This window comes from Crocodylus porosus, unplaced genomic scaffold, assembly GCF_001723895.1.
Source record: "Crocodylus porosus isolate Cpor-Errol unplaced genomic scaffold, CroPor_comp1, whole genome shotgun sequence".
Taxonomy (NCBI): Eukaryota; Metazoa; Chordata; order Crocodylia; family Crocodylidae; genus Crocodylus; species Crocodylus porosus.
In genome coordinates, this window is record NW_017728947.1 from 41,581,964 (window position 1) to 41,599,756 (window position 17,793).

The 17,793-nt window shown below is 41.4% G+C and overlaps 1 protein-coding gene across 2 annotated transcripts in view; it reads left to right on the plus strand.

Annotated features, from left to right (window-relative positions):
- Nucleotides 1-17,513, plus strand: part of PRDM11 (PR/SET domain 11) — a 38,183-nt gene extending 20,670 nt beyond the window's left edge. Inside the window, exons 5-7 of one of the 2 annotated variants that reach the window (XM_019551308.1) lie at nucleotides 3,003-3,190; nucleotides 6,236-6,883; nucleotides 7,811-17,513. In XM_019551308.1, coding sequence (XP_019406853.1) covers nucleotides 3,003-3,190; nucleotides 6,236-6,883; nucleotides 7,811-9,975 — 3,001 coding nt within the window. In that variant the 3' untranslated portion in view covers nucleotides 9,976-17,513. The remainder of the gene's footprint in view (nucleotides 1-3,002; nucleotides 3,191-6,235; nucleotides 6,884-7,810) is intronic. The other variant, XM_019551309.1, reaches the window with a different exon arrangement.
- Nucleotides 17,514-17,793: the final 280 nt, after the last annotated feature.

The window sequence follows — 17,793 nt, forward strand, 5'->3', positions numbered from 1 at the left end:
CTAGGATGTTCTTCCTTGCTCTGATGACAGTTCTTAGTTCAAGGACTTTTGATAAAACTGAATGTTTTAAACTGGTGAATAGAAAAGCGTTGTTGTTTGACGCATATCTAACACGTGGAACTCACTGCCATATGATAACCCTGAGGCTAGAAGCTTGATAAGATTCAAGGACAATTTGTTATGAAACTGTCTCCATTTAGAGTAGGTAAGGGAAAATATAAAGGCTCTAAGCCCTCTTATTTCAGGGTAAAAAACAACCACTTGCTTCCAGGGTTGGCATCCATTTCTATAATGGCCCTTTTTGTGCTTTTTGCACCTTCCTCAGAAATTGCTGCTATTGACCACTTTCCAACACTAGGTTGATATGGATGGACTCCTGGTCTGATCCAGGATTTTACCATCTGCTGCGTTTCTCTGTTTGCCCTTCCTTCTCTCTGTCTCTTCCCCTTTCCCTAGTTCACAGTACAATGGAGGTCAGGAAATGGCAATTTAAACAGTTTGTGTTTAGAGCCATGTTAGGGAAGAAGTAGTGCACAACCAGTGTGATTTGTAGGTGGGGAAGCTGGGCAGGTGAAATAGAAATGTTAGGGGAACATGAGAGGTGGAGTTTTGGGTCCTTAGAGCCTCTCATGAGCAAGCAGAAATGTTGAGTGGTTTGGGGAAGCCTGGTGAACAGTGAATGGGGAAATATAGTTTTAACATTAGTTGTTCCTGTGTGCCCCAGTAGGAAATGCTACCTAATTTCTTCTCGACCTCCTCCATATCACAAACTTTAACTTAACGGAATTTTCTTTGGCCAACTCCAGTTATGGGAATGTACAAAACTATAATGCCCAGAAAATGCACTGTTGTCGTCAGCAAATTCAGATGTGGCCAAGCTGCAACACGGGTGCCACAAATGGAGGGGACAGGTGGCCCTGCAGTAGATAGAACAGGCAGCAGAAAGCAAAGCAGCAAATTGGTCCGTGAGCACAGGGCTGGGAGCAAAAATCAGAACAGAAGATTGGATGGGAAGAGTGGATTACAGTGGCACTTGGGTAGGGAGTAAGGCTAATTTGTGGCACAGCCTCCAGAAAGGTTGCTTCCCACTGGGCTGATGAGTTTAAACACCAGATGTTCCATTAATGTCTGGTGAAAGATGTTAAGTAGTTGACACTTGTGACAGCTTGTGTATAGGACCAGACTGACTTTGTCATTGTTCCCACTGAAGTCAGTGGGCGGTTGGAGATGCAGAGCAGCTGCAAAATCTGGAAAGCATCCTGACACTTTAGTTGTGCTGGGGGTAGCCATCCTCCTGTGCTAACCACTGACGACTGCAGTAGGGCATCGTATCTCCTGGGTGTTCTAGGAAGTGTTTTCTGAATGTCTGACTATATCTTCTGTGAAGTGACTAGCAGCATAGAGAGAGGATGTCCTGACACAAGCCAAATGTTAACTCTCACATTTGGTTTCGGTACTACATTCCTCCAACGTGGTGCAGGAAACCATGCCTGTGGTTTGAACGGATTATCAATGATTATAGTGCATCATAGAGAACATGCACAATAGTCTAAAACACAGCTGATTACAGTCAACCAGACTGTTGTTTAGTATGAAAACCAAAGGTGCTTGAACTTCATTTCAGGCCTTGCAACCTCCTTTCTTGTATTTGCAAAACTTGGTCAAGTTTATGAATTATTTCCCCTTTGCAATTTTGTGGGAGTATGAGAATTCAAGTGAAAATGCACACATTTTGCTAGCCAAAGAGAAAATTGTGCTATGTTTTGATGCTGACTCATAAAGAGTAATATAATAAGAGACTGTAGGAGGAGGCTTATGTTGAAGTTTGAATCTCTGAGATCTGGAGTCTTTTAGGGCTGAAGGGAAAAGCACGCAAAGGAGAAGCAGATTCTATGTTGTAAAATATTCCTCTGCACTGTGTTCAAAAATATCAAGCAGTCGTATGTGTATAGTGACAGGGGCCTGTATCCAATCCTATGTAACTCTGAGGAAGTTGGTGGTGGTAATAGTTAAGATCTTTAGGGCCTATGGGATGTTTTTCTTTCTTCCACCATTTAAAAAAAGGGGCACTAGTAGGAATGCTGTGAGCCTTCCTCTAGATTTATATATTGTCGTATTACAAACTGCAAATTGACTGATTTACATGTTTATCATGTTCTCAGTGAGCTGAAATTTGAGAGCAGGTAGTCAAATCTCATATCTGAACTTCAAACAGTTCAGGATAGATAAACCAGCAGAATAGTATCAATATGGGTATCAGCTTTCAAGCATCTATGGTTTTTCCACACTGGCACCTTTTTTTGCATTTGGATACCAATATGATGCAAACCTGTCAGCATAGGAGTCCATGCTTTCCTTTTTAGCCATAGTCTAGACATTTGTCTCATATACATGTTATTGCCTACCAGGACCTCAGCCCTTTTGCTATCTCAGATATTGCTTACTCAGTAAAAGAGAGGCAAAGGAATATAGCTTCTACTGAAGGGAGAGATGATGTTTAGAAAGCTGTCAGATGGAGTGGTGGGAGTCCACGATGTTCTGGTATTTTAAGGAGATTCCCGGAATGTGGGGGACTCCTAGGATGGAATGGGGTTCGGTGGATTCCAGGCATTCACCATTTCCATTTAAGACATATTATGCAAGAAATTTGCTGAAGGTGAGTGACTGTATCACCAGCACTAGTTCTGATATCCCTTCAGGTCAGCCACGTGTTGTTACAGCAGCAACAGTCAGAACCTCTTTCCTAGGCAGAAACAAGCACCCCAGACCAAAGAAACTATTTAGTATTCCTCAGTTGTTCGTGTTCATTGTCCTGTATCTCTAGCAATTTGCATATCATTACCTATAATTCCATACCCTCCAATCTTACTGTTTCTCTGGCTCTCTTTGAAGGTCATTCTGGCATGATCGCGGTTGTGGTTCAGTAGACTTTGGCTGTGAAGGGTTGGAAAAACAGGATAGAAAGTTTTTTATTCAAATCTGCCTTATAACCTTACTTTCAGGTATGTGATCATATCCCGAGAGGAGAGAGAGCAGAACCTGATGGCCTTTCAGCACAGTGAGAGGATATACTTTCGAGCCTGTCGCGACATCCGGCCTGGGGAGAGGCTGCGGGTCTGGTACAGTGAGGATTATATGAAGCGGTTGCATAGTATGTCCCAGGAGACTATTAACAGGAACCTCACAAGAGGTGAGTTTCATCCTTCCCTTCATCCCTTTTCTTTTTTTTTTTTGCCATTCTCTAGCCAAGTTTCCTGCACTCTGTGATTTGGATCATAGACATAATATCAATAAGTAATACATAGCATGTGCAAGAAGTGCTGAATTTCTAAAAGCAAAGCCCATAAGTAGAGAGCCCCATTCAGCTTGGTATGTGTGCAAAAGAAAATGCAGTTGTCCTCAGGGTGTCTGAAATCACAGCAGGACATCTTCACTTTATGTTTTGTAAGAAACTGAAATAAAACATGAATATTGGAGCTTCTCTCCTTCATAAATCTCCCTGTTGTGAAGCTGCTGCACTGACATATATTAGACTTACCCTTTGTAAGATGTCTAATGCTCTGGTTCCTGTGAATAACTGTTTAAGGGAGCTCTTTGGATAGGTTTGTGTGAATGTGAAAGTGAAGTTTTCTTGATATGTTTGTATCTCTGATTTCCTGGCTTAATTTATCTCCTCTTTCTTCCATGAGTTAATTTGAGACCAACACTGCATCAACAAGAGACTCCTCAAGCACACAGCCTTATAGGGCTTATATGACATATAGGAGATTTTTTTACTGTTCATTAGATTCAGACCAATTTTTCCCTGAATTAGAATTGGTGTCTCATTATAGGAATAGTCATGCTGGAGCAAATCCAGTGGTCCTTTAGGCCAGTATGAAATTACCAATGCAAGAAACTGTAGGAGAAGACAAGATATTGCTATGCATGTATTTGTCTATCTGATGCTACAGCTTTGGGAATGAAGGAATTTCTTTCCAAGCCCAGCCACAGAATGGCAGGGCCTCTGAGAGGCAGCAAAACTAAATATAATTTTATCATTAAAAATTCTCTGTGTGCTATGGCACAGCTGCTGCTGCCTTGACTTGGTAAAAGGTGTCTCCTATTAAAATAGGGGGAGGACAGGGCCTCTTGGAAGCCCTGTTGATTCTCTGTCAGCCTGTAGTTTTTACACTTTCTGAATGTCATGATATATCGTCGATAATATTTGGTGAATATGCATGTATTACATTAACAATTATATTAACTATTGTATGCGTATGCACAAGCATTAGGGATTTTGTTTTCATCCCATGTGCACACCAGATGCTCAAGTATTTTGAAACTTTCAGAAAATGTTAAAAGGAAAACAGTATGTGTGCAGGGTCTACGGTGGGTTACCTAGCAGGGAAGTCTTCCATTGATGTTTCTTCCAATATTAGTCTTTGTATGAATGCCCCTTACCAAATTTTATGTATCTCTGGCCCGCACCACACAAACATATGCACTTGCATTTGGATCTTGTGTTTCTACAGATTGAGAATTTTAAGTGATAGTCTACTTAAGTGAAGCGATGAGTGTAATAGAGAACTGTATCTGGGCTCACCAGAACCTACAGTATCCAGCCACTTGGAGCTTGTTATATTGAGATAGATGGGAATGCCTATATAAAAACCTCCAGCTGTCTTAGTGAGCTAGTCCCTTGCTACTCTGGGCTCAGCATCACACAAGAGAAATGCAGACATGATCATCACATGCATTTTTAATTTGGAACTCCTGGTGTCTGCTCTGAAGTGACTCACCTCATAAGTCATTAGAAAATAAGAATCTGTTTTAAAAAAATGTTCTGTTTAAAATGTAGAGTTGTCCAAAACATGTCAAGAAAAAAAAATGCATTCTAAAAAAGCTCCCAGTGAGTGACAGAGCTTCTGTTGTTTTTCCTTTTGTTTCTGCCCTAATTTCTTGGCTTTATGGGAGGGTTTCTTATGTGCTCAAATAGCGTAACGAGGCCACAGTATTTACTTAATTATAAAAGAGCAATTGATTAAAGGAGACCATCTCTTTTAAGGTCACTTGATCAGTGGTTGAAATCCTCTGCAATGAAGAAAACAAAAAGCTAAAAAATCCAAGCTCTGCCCTTAGAAACACAGTAGCAAAATATGTTGAGTCGGTTGCATTGTTTCATACCAGAAGGCAAGTGGGGATGCAACCTTACCCTAAGAACCCAGCATGAAATCTCTGCAACGTCCAGTCCAGCCCTCCATACAGTTCCATATCTAAGTTGTTTTCAGTCTTCCATCTTTTCTGCATCCTTAGCATTGTTCTCCTCAGCGAGACACTAGTAGCGCTTACACTGTAGCTGTTTTGAAAACATGAACTTATTTTAAAAACAAACAAAAAAAAATCAGCATAAAGCAACGTCTTGTTTGGGAAGCCACCAATGCTTGAAGTTATTTACAAGATAGAAGAAAGATGGACTTGATCCAAACCTATCATCCTTTGAATTTCCAGGTAAGGAAATATGGCTATTCCCTTTATTTTGAGCAATTAATACTTTGTGTAATGTCGCTTTTATTTTTTGTCTTTGAGTGATGGCCACTTTCTTAGAGTCCATAGGGACGAGCTAGATGTCCCAGCTTAGGAGAGAGTCCATCAGTTCTAGCTCAGTTGGAGACATGTACCATGGGGATTAAGAGGGCAACTTTTTGTTTCCTTTGCTCTCTCATCTCTGGAAAAGCCTCCAGACTGAAACAGAATGAGTGCTTCTAAGCTTCTGGTTGTTAATGAGCAGACATTTGTGGTTCTTGTGGAAAACTCTGAATCTCATGCTTCATGTGCTGTACACCTGATACCTTTTACCAAGTCAAAACAGTCGCTGTTCTTCCAGCAAGCCTGTAGGCATTTGGGCACAGGGCATAGGGTTCGACTGTAATCAGTAGTTGACCTTATAGTTTTAATCCAGCACAGGTTGGTTATACCTGTTACATAAAACAAGCTGCCTGTATTTTTACTTTTCTTTAAATGTGTGGGTCCTACTCCTGTGTGGTTATAGAGACTGTCTCTTTTGAAGGCTTGCCCAGTAGTAGAGCTTATCTTCTTGGTTTCCGCTGAATTTGCTGTCAGTTTCCTTATTTGTAACACCACATACAAATCTGTAGGGACTCAGCCTGCCTTTTCTTTTCTTTTTTAGTTTTAGATTGAGGAATATTGCGTAGTTCCCAGTGATAATCCCCGACACCCTCATTTTCCTTTCTAGGCGATAAAAAATCACAGAGGGAAAAGTCAGGAAAAAATGTGGACAATCAAGAGGACATGAGAGGCCCTCTTCAGCTCACCACATTGAAGCAAGGGAAGAGCCCTTACAAGCGCAGCTGTGAAGAAGCAGAATCCCATCCCCAGACAAAGAAAAAGAAGATAGATCTCATCTTCAAAGATGTCCTGGAGGCTTCCCTGGAGTCAGCAAAGCTGGAAGAGCACCAGCTAACCACGAGCACCCCACTTTCCATTAGAAAGGCATCTAAATACCAGACTGAAGATGTCTTTGAAAGATGTGGAACTACCATTCAGCATAGCTCCCCAAACCTCAGCAGAAACCGAAGTGAGGGAGAATGGAAGGTCCCCCATAGTTCCTCTTTTAGCACAGCCAAAGAGATGGGTCTCCTGGAAGATGAAGAAGAGCCCCTGTCACTCAAGGCAGACAGCCCTACTGAACCATCTCTGGCATCCACTCAAGGCAATTCACATGAAATCCCCACAACTTCCTTTTGTCCCAACTGCATAAGGTTGAAAAAGAAGATCCGAGAGCTGCAGGCTGAGCTAGACATGTTGAGATCTGGCAAGTTACCTGAGCAGCCTGCTCTAGCACCTCAGGTACCTGAGCTTCAAGAGTTCTCTGACCCCACAGGTAAGTCATGGAGAATAAGAATGTTCTTCAAACACTGCATAGGAAAATTTAGGACATCACTGTATACTGTGTGCAGGCCTAAAATGTTCCAGCTTGGCCATTGCGTGGAACACTGTATTTTATGGAAACATTAGAGCCATGTTCTGCCGAGTTGGGGGGCAGGAGCTGATACTGTGAGCCCACTGGGAAGACATTGTTTGGGAAAGTTTCTGTAATGACGACTTGTTCTATTTGTTTCCGTTGTAATGAATACACTGTCAATAAAAAAAAGAAATTCCATTGCAGCTGGCTTGTCTGCTGTATTTGTGATGCTTTCTCTTTCAGTGGCAGCAGCAGTGTGATCCTTTCGGAGCTACCAGGAAACTGTACTTGAAAGTCTGAATTACTTTAAATGTTGAAACTGAAACATACTGACTCCCTGCATGTGTGTGAAGCGTTACAAATCCATTCTTTCCTTTGGAAGCACTCACTGTGTACTCTGCTGTCTTAATGCAAGCATGCATTCCTTTCAGAGACTTGTTTCATTACCCTCAAGAATATGCTGTCAGTTACTAATTTTCTTTAGCAAAGCAGCATCATGTTTACTTTTGGGTACCCCCCAAAGTGGTCAGAATGGCATTTATCTTCTTGTTGACCAAGAGACATGATATGTTTAAGAGTTATATAAAATACCTCTTATTTCTCTTCAGAACTTACATTCAGGTGGCCATATTCTACTTTTAATGTTGGGTATGCAACAGAATTTGGCCAAATCATAGAATCATAGAAAATTAGGGGTGGAAGGGACCTTGGGAGGTCATCTCGTCCAACCCCCTGCTCAAAGCAGGTTAGCATTCTGTGTTATTTTTTTAATGTTTGCCATAGCTCTGAAGCTTTGTAAATATTTTTTCTCATTTCTTCCTTTTAACGTTTCTTCTTCTTTTGCAGCTTCGGAAAGCATCATCTCAGTTCCTACAATCATGGAGGATGATGACCAGGAGGTGGATTCTGCCGATGAATCAGTATCCAATGATATGATAGCTGCTACAGATGAGCCTTCCAAGATGTCTTCTGTGACTGGCAGGAGGATTCGACGCTTCAAACAAGAATGGCTTAAAAAGTTCTGGTTTCTGCGGTACTCCCCAACATTAAATGAAATGTGGTGCCACGTTTGTAGGCAGTACACAGTGCAATCCTCTCGGACTTCAGCCTTCATCATTGGCTCTAAGCAGTTCAAGATACACACTATAAAGCTTCACAGCCAGAGCAACCTCCACAAGAAGTGCCTGCAGCTCTACAAGCTCAGAATGCATCCAGAGAAGACAGAAGAGATGTGCCGAAATATGACCCTGCTCTTCAACACGGCCTACCACTTGGCTTTGGAAGGCAGGCCCTACTATGACTTTAGGCCTCTTGCAGAACTACTGAGAAAGTGTGAACTCAAAGTGGTGGATCAGTACATGAATGAAGGAGACTGCCAAATCTTAATTCATCATATTGCCCGGGCTCTTCGAGAGGATCTGGTGGAACGGATCAGGCAATCTCCCTTCCTCAGCATCATCCTGGATGGGCAGAGTGACGACTTGCTGGCTGACACAGTTGCAGTTTATGTGCAGTATACAAGCAGTGATGGGCCTCCAGCAACTGAATTCCTGTCTCTTCAAGAACTGGGTTTTTCAACAACAGACAGTTACCTCCAAGCATTGGACAGGGCTTTTTCCAGTTTGGGAATAAGATTGCAGGATGAGAAGCCAACTATTGGTTTGGGAGTAGATGGTGCTAACATTACTGCCAGCCTGAGAGCTAACTTGTTCATGACAATCAGAAAGACATTACCTTGGTTGCTTTGCTTGCCATTTATGGTACACAGGCCTCACTTGGAAATTTTAGATGCAATCAGTGGAAAAGAGCTTCCATGTCTGGAGGAGTTAGAAAACAATTTGAAGCAGTTACTCAGCTTTTATCGTTACTCCCCCAAGTTAATGTGCGAGCTGCGAGTCACTGCTGCCACTCTTTGTGAGGAGACTGAGTTCTTGGGAGACATCCGAGCAGTGAAGTGGATCATTGGGGAGCAGAATGTCCTTAATGCTCTAATCAAGGATTACCTTGAAGTTGTGGCCCATCTCAAAGATGTCAGTGGTCAAACACAAAGAGCGGATGCTTCTGCCATTGCCTTGGCTCTCCTGCAGTTCCTGATGGACTACCAGTCAATTAAACTGATCTACTTCTTGCTGGATGTGATCGCTGTGCTTTCACGCCTCGCCTATGTCTTCCAAGGTGAATATCTCCTTGTGTCACAAGTGGATGACAAAATAGAGGAGGCTATCCAGGAGATCAGCAGGCTTGCAGACTCGCCTGGGGAATATTTGCAGGAATTCGAAGAGAACTTCCGAGAAAGCTTTAATGGCATTGCTGTGAAAAATCTACGGGTGGCTGAAGCCAAATTCCAGTCAATCAGAGAAAAGATCTGCCAGAAGACCCAGGTGATCCTAGCCCAAAGGTTTGATTCACGTAGCCGGACATTTGTGAAAGCATGTCAGGTATTTGACCTTGCAGCTTGGCCCAGAAGCACTGAGGAGCTCATGAGCTATGGAAAGGAAGATATGGTACAGATATTTGAACACCTGGAAACAGTCCCATCATTTTCCAGAGAGGTTTGCAGAGAGGGAATGGACATCAGAGGAAGTTTGCTGATGGAATGGCGAGAACTCAAGGTGGATTATTATACCAAAAATGGTTTTAAAGACTTACTTGGTCACATTTGTAAATACAAACAGAGATTCCCACTGTTAAATAAAATAGTTCAGATCCTTAAAGTCCTTCCCACCTCATCAGCCTGCTGTGAGAAGGGACGCAATGCCCTTCAGAGAGTACGCAAAAACAACCGCTCTCGCCTCACTCTGGAACAGCTCAGCGATCTTTTGACGATTGCTGTTAATGGGCCAGCCATTGCCAACTTTGATTGCAAGAGAGCACTAGATAGTTGGTTTGAAGAGAAATCAGGCAATAGTTACGCACTGTCAGCAGAAATGCTGAGCAGAATGTCCTCCCTTGATCAGAAGCCGATGCTGCAGAGCATGGACCATGGCTCTGAATTTTACCCTGATATTTAGGAAGGAATGCCTCAACTTCAGAAAGCTGTTGAATAATTTTTTTTTAAATCTATACTCTAAACTTTGATATATTATATAAGATATATATATATATATATATATATTATATATATGAAAAACCCACACTGAAAATTTAAAGTTAAGGCGAAGTGCGTCTGATAGAAGCTAAGTGGAATTTTAAGAATGAGACAATGTTTGAAACTTACTGATGTCTCCAAACATGGCAGCTGCAGTGTAGGTGGCAACATTTCATTCTTCAGAAGCATGTGCTGGGGCCATACTCTACATGTTGAAACGTAACAATCTATAAGCTAGATGACAGGTCTCTGTCAACCTCCTCCTCACAGTAGCTTCCTTTGTATGTGTAGTTTTTTATTTTCATTCCCTGATTCTCTTTTCACACTTTAGTCCAGTTATTGAGCCATTTGAGCCCTTCGGTGACAACCAGTAGATTCCTGATTTCCGACAGAGCACCCTGTTCATATGTGTTGGGATCTCTCTTGTTTTGAACAGAAGCTTTATTCACTTACAGAGGCTGTTGAGGGGCTTGGTTTTTCTTTTTTCTTTTTCTTCTATTTTAGAAAAGAAAAGTCTCAGCTAAACTGTGATATCCCATTCTCAGTTCTCCCCACCGGTGGGCTGTGGAGTAAGGCAAGGCTTTCAGCTCCCCTTGTGATAACCCAACTACCAGTTATACATATTATAATACGATGTCATGTGCAGACTATAAAATAGCATATTAGAGAAGGCGGGGGAAATTTTGCATTTATATTTTTATATTATAGGAGATTAAAAAATATATACAACTCTTCATTAAAAACCAGGGCTGCTGTGGAAGCTAGACAGCCGGTGAGTCAAAACCCATCATAGGGTGGAGATTCTAGGGCTTAAAAATTATATTCTAATTTACATTATTTATACTATGTCTTTATAATCATAGATTGTTGTGGTTTTTGTTTCTGTTTTGTTTTGTTTTTTGAATGAGTGAAAGAAAACCTGCTATAGTTCTGTGGCAGGGGATATCAATGCAAGATCCATCTTGGGTTATAATCATGTGATGATGTCCTTTAAAGGTTCATGTACTCTCTTGTGACCAAGGTAATGTGTCCCACAACATGGCAGAATGATGACAAAAGGAAGAAGGAACACTGTACTTCTTCCTGTAAAATATTTCTTCCTTTTTTGAAAAGGGTGCAAAGTCCAGCAGAAATTTGAAAGTGGGACTAACACTTTAAATGATAAATGATCTCATTTTTTAGAAGCAAATGAGATCCATATATTTACATAATGTCAATTCAAGTTAGAAAAAGCAAAAATCAATAATTAAATAAGATGCAAAAATTCCACAGATGCTAGTGCCTTGCTCTGCTGATGTGGCATGGGCAGCATCAACCTAGCTGGAGCATCACAGGGGTGAAACATAGTTACCCAGAAGAATCAGGCTGGCATGTTCTCACTTCCTAGAGGGATAAGTCGTGTGCCAAGCTGTGTTATTTGGAAACATGGTGGTGTCAGCAACACTGAACCTTTCTTTTCTCCTATTACCCCCTGCCCTTGGTCTTGGTGCTAAGATATCTCTAGAACCGTTGCTGCTAGTTGATAGCTTTTCATTTATATAAATATATATATATATATATAATTATTTTTTAAACTTTTGTTTTCAATGGTGATGTAGCATGTCTGAAACCAATCTCTCTTGGAGTCACTTTCACTGCCAGGGTTCACACACTGTCTTCCCCAACAAACCCCCACACCTCTACCTGGATCCCGTCCCCTCCCAAACTTTGCCCTGAACAGGAGCACACAGGTCAGGTGGAGACATGCAATTGAGCTGCCATCTTCCAGCTCAGCTCCTCAACCCCTAGACATGGCAGAACTAGTTATTCTGATGCATTTGAAAATGCATCCTGTCTATCTGTAAATTATCCTTTTTGGGGTATGGTGAGGAGGAGAGATGAACACTGCTTGAAGTACATATTGCAATGATTCTCTATACCTCTTGTCCTTATTCTGCGCTATATGTTATTATAATAGAACAGTTTATTTGGTCAGTTTTGAAAGGGTCAAAATAGACGATGGAGCCTGTGATAGCTGCTGGGATGGAATACAGTTTGAAGCACTTAACTCCTTCCTCTCTGTCTCTGCCTCACTCCATACAGTAAATGAAATTCATATCCTAGGACAGATGCACCAGAGTGAGCTTGGTAGATAATGTCTAGTGTGAATCCAAACAGCTATTTGTATTAGAAACCAGGAACTGGAATGCTTTTCCCTGAAATCCTCATACAAATCCACAAGCAAGTCAGGTCAAGATACTGTTCCATATAAGCATAGGGAAGGCATTATGTAATACCTGGCAAGTGAATTATCATAATATATTGCTGAGGGTCCGCTTCTCCCCTTCCTCTCCCAACAGAGACTTTCCTCGGATTGATTCAGCTTCCCAGATGCGGAAAGCTAGATCAGATTGTCCTCTGAAACTGTGCAGACTCAGGCAACCCCTTGTTCAGATACACAGGAGAATTTCTTGTAGAGACTGTTCTCAACTGCTGCTGGCCTGTGAAGTAAAACACTACCCATTTCACCATCACAAAGCCACCCAGATCAGTTTTCCTTTTGGAATCTGTTCTATACCTTCTTTACCCAAAATCTGAGAAGATAAAACAAAACAAAGTCCCCCCAAAGAAACATTGCCTATGCTTTCTGCTGTAGCTGGACAATGTGAATTTAGATACTGAGGAAGTGCAAGTAACCCAGCAGCAGGAATAGGATGGGCTTATTAGTTTCTTATTACAGTACTTCCTAACTACACTCAGATATCTGGGAAATCTTCAGCAATAGAAATGGCAACCGTAAGAAAAGGTACTTGGTGTAAGCTACTCTGAGTTTAAGGGAAACAAAAGACAGCTTCCACTGTCTTTATTTTCTTCAAAACAAGAGCTTAGGAGGTCCAAGGGATCCATACTCTTCACCCTAACAGATCTGTCCATTATCTTTCAAACAGAAAAAGTTAAATGGCCTATGGCTCTTTTTCAGAACAGAGCTTCAGATTCTGTGGCTGTCTTGTTGGAAAGAGACATGTGGCCAATCCACAAATACGTTTATAAACAGTAAAGGTGAACTACTTCTTGTTCAAACCAGTGTTCAAGCCATGGAAAAGCCTGTTTACAACCTCTACCCCATCATCCTTTTTTGCTGATGTTGCAAAAGAAGACATCACTATTCTGGAAAGGTACACACCACAAAAAACTGGCTTAGAAATGACATTTGTGACAGTCACATTTCATTTTCTAATACAGTTTATCATTGGTGTGACTTCTCTTGAGCTGTACACATTCTCACTACTGGAGTAATATAGATGTATAAGGTGTTTTCTTTCTAGACTGTCTGGAAAGCAGTGGTGTCTTCTCTTGCAAAAATTACCCTACACGGTATCAGTGAAGTAGTGCCAATGAAATGAGTAATTCCTAGTGGCTGCATGCTGCTAAGATATGTTAACAGAAAAGGCAAGAGATTCCTAGCATTTAACTATTAAGGGATGCAAGAGTTTTGTTCAATAGTCAGGCTTGTGCAACACAAAGGAGTCTTCATTGTGCTTCACAAAGCAAATAACATCTTTGCACATGATTAATGTAGGGAGCTTTCCTTGCAGATTTATTTACCTAAAGATCTGGGTCTACAACCCTTTCTCATGTAGGTAGGCCAAGGGATTTAAATACAACTGCAAGAATAAGCAAGGTCTACTGTAAGGTTCACAATATAAGGGCCCCAACTGAAAAACTGTTATACTTGTAGAATTACTGTTGATTTTTAATGCCAAATGCTTTATTCATCCCCCTTTGTTTTTCAGAACTAGTACCAAGTAAGGCTTTTCTGAAAGCAGATATGTTCCATTGCTGCTACTTTAAGTCGTCTGATTTCTTATGCAGGCCAACCTAAAGAGAAGTTAAAAGGTTCTGATGTAGTGATATCTGAGTGACAGCAGAGGGTGCCAGTTCTCAAGGCTGGTGGAGATCCAGTGTAGCAGTAGTAGTAGCAGCAACAGCAGCAACCTACTGCACTGTACTACAGCTCTGATGGGGTAGCAAGAGATACCTGTCATAGAGTCTGCCTGAAGTTAGGAGGGGAGCTGTACAAATGGGATCAGGTTTAACTGATTCCCCCTCCTGCTACTTCCAGCTAGGTGGATATTGTTTTGAAGGTATTGCTCCTGGTATTGTGAACATCCTCAACAGGAAAGATATGATGATTCTGTTATTCCTTGAGGTTTTTTATTTTTCCTTTTCCCTCTTACCTGAGGTATCTGACTGTGACTAATACACATTTCTCCAGACACTTGATTTTATACAGCTGTTCTTTGGGGGGGATTGATGGCCAGTTCACCCTATGCCCTTTTGCTCAGGCTTCTCTACTCTTATCCTGCTATTTGGCAGATACCCACTAAGCACACAGCCAACTACAGGGGCTCCCAGTGGCTGCATATAGTCTAGGCCTCCCGGCCACTAGGCTGAATACAACAGGGACAATCCTCATGGAAAAAGAGACCAAAGCTCTTCCCATATTAGCAAAAGTGCAAGAAGAGCAGATGCATGTTGCAAGGATCATGAACCAAATATGCAAGAGTGTCCTTAAGTAGGCAGGTTCCTGGAATGTTCTTTGCTTTAAAGGTTGAATTGATCTTTGCATTACCCACATGTACTGTTTGCACAGTTGCTGGTCTGGGTTCTCAGACACTGTTCAGGCTCAGTCCATTGCTAGCACGCAACACAAACTCAACCAGTTGGCCACCAGAGTTCTTTGGGGTTACATTTCTTTCTTAACTTAGCATTGCTTTTTGCTTGGCCAATGGCTAAAACCACCAAGACAGCCAGCTTGCAAACAAGTAGCAACATCCTCTGCTTTTGCCAGATTTCCCTCTCAACTCTATAAAAACAGAGAAATGGTACGTTGCTCCCCTGACCATTGTACTCTCAATCCAGTAATGCCTATGCAATTCCTGTCTCCTTTGGAGACATGTATAATGTGTGTGCATGTAAGTTAGTGTATGTATACAGTAAATATGCATACAGTCTATATATTGTATATACGCACATCCCAGTACATATACACACAGTACAAGAAATAAAATCACATGCCTATATATCTATAAATAAGATCTTATATATTTATATATTTCTATGTTTTCAATAGATCTAAAGATATAATATAGAGGTAGAATCAACCACCTTTGTGTAAGGCTGGCCCTGTGTTCTAGCACAAGGCATGTAACACTGAAATCCAAGTACTTCAGTATAGCTTTAGCCTTACACTGAGGTCTACATTTGTCTGTATAGCACACTAGTGAGAGAGACTTTGTTGTGGTTAGGACAAGGGGATTCATGGTGGTATGTTCAATAAGGTGCTAAATGAGGCCTGTGCAGCAGTAGTTTTGGGAATGTGTCTTGGTGAGGGAAAACAGTAAGCACCCTTGTCTTTTGACTAAGCCTGCCGTAGGTCCTGCGTATTCACACTTGGGTTGATTGATACATATCCCACCTCTTTATGCACTTTTCTTCCCCTGCATGGACAGGGTTCGTTGACTTGGTGGTCCCAGTGCCATGAAGATGTGGCTTTTCTGCTTCACCTGGTTGACAGTCCTAGGTGGGCATCAACAGGCTGCAAGAGGGAACTAGTTTTCTAGTCACTAGTACAGCACAGTACAATAGAGTGTATTTATACTCAGCATATTCCATACAAGATATCACCCGATACTTTAGAGGTGCAATTAGAATAAAGAGAGACGTACTTTACATAGTTGAAGACAGTTGTTCTCATGTGGTCAGATAGGAGGAATGAAATAAAAGAAACAAAAGAAAAGCGACTGAATTGGGAATGGTAAAGATCTTAGTGTTCAAACTCCACTGGGAATCATGCTTGCAGTTCTGCTAGATAATTTTTGCAGTCTGCTCACTTTACAGTAGACCCAGTGAATGCAACTGCACTGTTGTTCCTCAGTGACAGCTGTTTCATCAGGTTCTTTTAAAGACAGCTACTTCTTAGCTGTTAACTAGCCTGACTGACTGATCTAGATAGTTTTATTGGTGGAGAGGGGAATTATTTGGTTAAGTAGGGGCCACTGTAAGTGATGCATAATGGTCACATAAGCCAACACAAATGCTAACATTGCTGATTTGAGGCATTTAGGCATTTCACTCTTTCATCCCCTCCATTGAAAAGAGAACCAAGAGAAATATTTTCATATGAATGGCAGTTTCAAGTTAAGGACATCTTGCTGGATCTGGGCTGTAGTTTTCATGGATCAGCTTTCCTGGAGCATATGTTGATGTCTGCAGGATGGACACCCACCTCTTTCCTCTCTCTGCATCAAACTCAGACTGCGAACAGAACCATTCATCTTCCAATGTTCTTGGCTGCATGGCAATGCCTAGGGTAACCAGAGAGGTTTCTCTTTCAAAGCTAGTAAACATGATAGTGTCACTGCTGCTTCTTCCCAAGAGGAAGCTATCGTACGTTCAAAGGAGAGGAATGGAGATCTGGCTTTACGGCACCAGCATCAGCCTGGTAACCACTTCTTACATTTGTTTTAATTTTTTATTTCTTTTGGGAGGAGGGGGAGTTCAGTGAATTTTAATTCTAATGATCGTGACTAATTACACTGGTATTGCATGAGGAAATGCTGTGTAAGCATTTCCCACACAACTCTGTCAATGCACCTCAATTTCTGTCTGTTGCAGGTTTCTGTCTCCACACAACTACAAATCCACCTCAGTTACAAACTTGCCCTTCCTGAGTCTCTCTGAGCTGTGACTGCCAGTGTGCTGAACAGCACCTAATAAACATACACAGCAGAGAGAAGTTCTCCCTAGCACCCGTTCTTAATGAACCTCATAAATGGTTTCCCCACCCCCAGCTTCCTCCTTAAATGCCACTGACTTTTTTTTTTAAGCTCAGTTAGCAAAGCAACCCCCAGTCCACATGCTGCCAACATAGTATTCACACCTGGTATTGGGATCTTTCATGCACTGCACCTCATGTTGAGTAAGCTTACTGGGCTACCTGGGGGAACCATATCCCATATGCTGTAATATATTGTGATAGGAGGGCTATTCAGGTTTCTGACATTCAGGCATCCTCACAGACTCATAAGCAGTTTTGCAAGATACATATTTTTTTACTTAAAGCAGAAAACAAAAGGTCTCGTCTTAACCTCTCCCTTCCCCACGTCCAAGCACAGCCCTGCTGAACTGTTAGTTTCAAACACACCAACACACACACATACACAAAATGAGAGAAAAAAGTATCTAAAAGTCTATTATTACATATGTATTAATATGTTAATATCACACTCTTTTGGAGAACATTAAAATGTTATTACTTTGCAGACTATGCTTTATAGTACCTGTGTGAAAGGACCTAGGACACTGGATACGAATAGAGCTATGTTGATATATCATAGTATGTACACGAGAACTTTCCTTTTGTCATATTATACTTGTAATGTAAGATGATTGTTAATAAAACATTTAAATTTATCAGGATGAGGTAGTTTCTATTTTTTTCTTTGATATTAATATAATTTAACTCAGGAAAAGCAGGAACACCAAAGCTGCCCACAAAAGACCCACTTTGGCAAATTACTAAAGTACCTCCAGGCAATAATAGTTTGCATCCAGTGAAAGAAATTGCAACCACCCTTTATTAATAACTTTTATGTGTGCAGATAATCCCCTGGCCATGTCATATCAGCCTCTGCCAGAAACAAATGTAAGGTTCCAGTCAGTTACTTCTTGAGCATGATCAGAGAAGATGTTCCCTAAC